The 3,348-nt window shown below is 36.3% G+C and overlaps 1 protein-coding gene across 1 annotated transcript; it reads left to right on the forward strand.

Moving 5' to 3' along the window:
• Positions 1 to 2,023: 2,023 nt before the first annotated feature.
• Positions 2,024 to 3,348, forward strand: LOC132936909 (uncharacterized). Its single transcript, XM_061003721.1, has 2 exons — positions 2,024 to 2,651; positions 2,719 to 3,348. The coding sequence occupies exons 1-2, from the start codon at positions 2,261 to 2,263 to the stop codon at positions 2,901 to 2,903; spliced, it is 576 nt and encodes a 191-aa protein (XP_060859704.1). The 5' UTR covers positions 2,024 to 2,260; the 3' UTR covers positions 2,904 to 3,348.

A 3,348-nucleotide genomic window follows, 5' to 3' on the forward strand; every position in this document is an offset into this window, starting at 1 on the left:
TTATAAAAGTGTGCTCAGAAATCCACAGGAATCGAGTACTAATTATTGGCGCAAAAAAAATTGTTAATGTCAAATTGGGGGGGGGGGGGGGCTGGGGTAACGTACGTAATTTTAAGTTGACCTTGAACTTGATAGAAGTATAAACTTTGAACTTTTAATTTTATTTCATCATTGTCCAAGTACAAAAATAGTATCTAGAATCATATATAGGAATATTTAATTTTTAAAATAATTTTTTATATAAATTTATTTTATAACCTTCTTATCTGATATCGCGTCTCGTATATTAGAATAATCTTTTACGGAGTATGGGCATTTAATTTCTATAATTGCTGAATCACCTATTAAACCATCTGAAAAATAAACAAATATAATATATTACCTAAGTAATACCTACTTTATGCAAAACTAATTATGTATAAGTCACTGCATAGTAATTATATTATAATTTCATATTTACCTGGTGTAGCTGCAAGATAAGGAATATCTTCATCTACAAATAAACCACAGTTTTGTACTTTGTGGTTGGTTAAGTTTTCAAAACTAATTTTGGCTAACGGTTCCATTAGTTTGCCATGTTCCATAGCCTTACACGTAGTATTTTGATATAGAATGTCATAGACAGTAGCCTTGCATGATGTATTTTTCCTCATTCTACATATTCTACCGAAATTTGACGCTGTCAAGCGATTTCGACGTTCAACATGCCATAAAGTTGAATTAGACTGATCTTGGGTATTAAATTCTAATTTTTTCCGAGCTTCAACCGACATTAATAATGAACTTAAGTAGTATGAAATGGGGGCTTTCAACACCTGAACCGCTGAACCGCTGAACCTTGCTGAACCGCTGAACCGCTGAACCGCTGAACCGCTGATCCTTGCTGAACCTTGCTCGTCATCACCGCCGCCGCCCGATCGCGCACGTACGCGACGTATATTTTACCCCCACCCCGTCATTGCTCGTCCCTCGTCATCACCGCCGCCGCCCGATCGCGCACGTACGCGACGTATATTTTACCCCACCCCGTCATTGCTCGTCCCTCGTCCTCGTCACGCCGCCGCCCGATCGCGCACGTACGCGACGTTACCCCACCAGCTGCTGACCAACCCCGCCTCATCACGTGACCGTAACACCATATTATTGTACACACCATACTATTGTACATATTATTGTAATATTTTTTTCATTAAATATTGAAAAAAAAGATTGATGGGATTCGAACCCTCGACCCCCAAGCTAAAGTTTTGACGCTTTAACCCACTAGGCCACAGACCTGATATACTTTTCTTATGATTCTTAACGTATATAGGTGAATATTAGTTATATTACCGTACATATTATTGTGCACACTACTAATATCAGTCATCTGGTTATCAAATATGTTATCATATTATTTTATCATATATTTATTATATATATTTATTATACTTATCCGCAATATATTCAAACTCTCGCGACGTATGCACCCAATTGTTCCGCGCATGCGCATTTTCAATAAATATTGCAAAAAAAGACTCTGGAGAGATTCGAACTCTCGATCTCCGTCTTACATTCTGGCGCTTTAACCAACTAAGCTACAGAGCCGGTTTACTTAATGTATATAACTGTATGAATTAATACATCTCGATGTAATAATTTAACGATCAAGGACTTGTGCTACACGTTATTATTTGTAATACATTTAAGAATAACATATTTGTACAATTACATTCTACAGGAATGAAACGTCTTGTGTAACCCGATAAACCCCAACTATTGTTAACATTCTTCAAGAAGACTGAACATGTACACCCCCTTTGTATATTTTATACAGGCAACGACGTGTGTGTCCCGACATACCCTATCTATTGTTAACATTATTCAACAACACTACACATGTTCACCCCTTTGTATATTTTTAACCTTAAATTTCTGTCGCCATAACGTTCGATGGCGAGACTTAGTGCCATATGTTCACATTTCTTGGTATGTTAGTAACTATTTTTGTACGGCTTCATCGAGTGAAGTGTATTTCGGTTAATCGTCCTTTGTTTCCATCACGTACTCTAGACGCCGCTAGATGGTATACATCACCTATTGTTAACCCAGCGACCTATTCCGACCCGTCTTTCGATGGGTTGTTGTTGACAATGCACAGGACAATTCCTGGAAATTGTAATGATAAACGATGGTTCCTAAAATAAATGGTAATAACTAGTGATGTACACATTTATCATAGTAAATACCCCATTAATATTTTGGTAACCCACGGCTTGAAATGCTACTCCTACCACAAATGCTCAGATTTCTGGACACTTGCTCCGTTGTCCGCCAAGACATAGTCAGTCTGTTCCAGACACCCACACCTTTACGTTTACTCTGCCTTTGCTCTGTCCGTGTTTTCACAGGCCTTATTCACCAGTATTATCAATTTTTTCAAGTGTTTAATTTTTACAAGTGTTTTAAACATTATATTATTTTTCATCTCGTTTTTATTTCAAATATTTTAAATATGTTTAACTGTGTTCAGTGTCCGTCGGTTTTCGCCGCTAAACGTAATTTAGTCGCCCACCAAAAAACACATACAGACATGCGTTTCTCTTGCAATGTATGTGAGAAATCATTCTCCTACAAAACCAGCCTCAACAAACACTTGAAAAATGTTCATGGTATGTACTAATAATATAAAAGTTTTATTTCTACCTTATACAATATTAATTTATTATTTTCCTTAAGGTATCGCCAACGTCCCAGTCCATTTGAGACCAATGCCCGCTGCCCCAGTCATCGCTCAACCTGCTCAACAGATCCAAATCGCGCCGCAAGTATTTGTACCCGATGTCCCGGCTGGTGGTTCGAGCATGTTATCCGAAGACGACATGTGTATGAAAGCCATGAACGACTTCGAGGATACAGGTTAGTTTTATTTTATTTATCAGAATTGATTTTTAAAGACCCACTGATTTTAAAAAGATATACCGTCAAGTATATTATTGCTCTACCAATTAGATTTTTAAAAAAATAAACGTCGTTAAATAGATTTTTAATATTCAACAAATTATCGTACAAATCTTAATCAATTACTATTAGATTTATAATAAATATAAATTTTTTATTTTAAACTTATCAAGTGGTCTGTGAAACGATCAATGGTATAATAGTTGGAGTATTCCGGCATTATATCGATCAATTCACACGTCGCATCCTATGGGGTAATAGTCGGAGTATTCCGGCATTGCACCGGTTGTCAGATCGTTTGGTAGATTTAATTTTTTCATCGCGTGATTTTATTATATAAATTCTATTTATTTTTTTATTTTAAACTTATCAAAAGGTCTGTGAAACGATCAATGGTATAATAGTTGG

Source organism: Metopolophium dirhodum, chromosome 1 (assembly GCF_019925205.1).
Source record: "Metopolophium dirhodum isolate CAU chromosome 1, ASM1992520v1, whole genome shotgun sequence".
In the NCBI taxonomy this organism is placed as follows: domain Eukaryota; kingdom Metazoa; phylum Arthropoda; class Insecta; order Hemiptera; family Aphididae; genus Metopolophium; species Metopolophium dirhodum.

Bases quoted from the DNA above. Each gene is read 5' to 3' on its own strand.
- LOC132936909 (XM_061003721.1), top strand. From the start codon at position 2,261: ATGCTACTCCTACCACAAATGCTCAGATTTCTGGACACTTGCTCCGTT. The intron at 2,652-2,718 runs GTATGTACTAAT...ATTTTCCTTAAG, and splicing joins ACACTTGAAAAATGTTCATG to GTATCGCCAACGTCCCAGTC.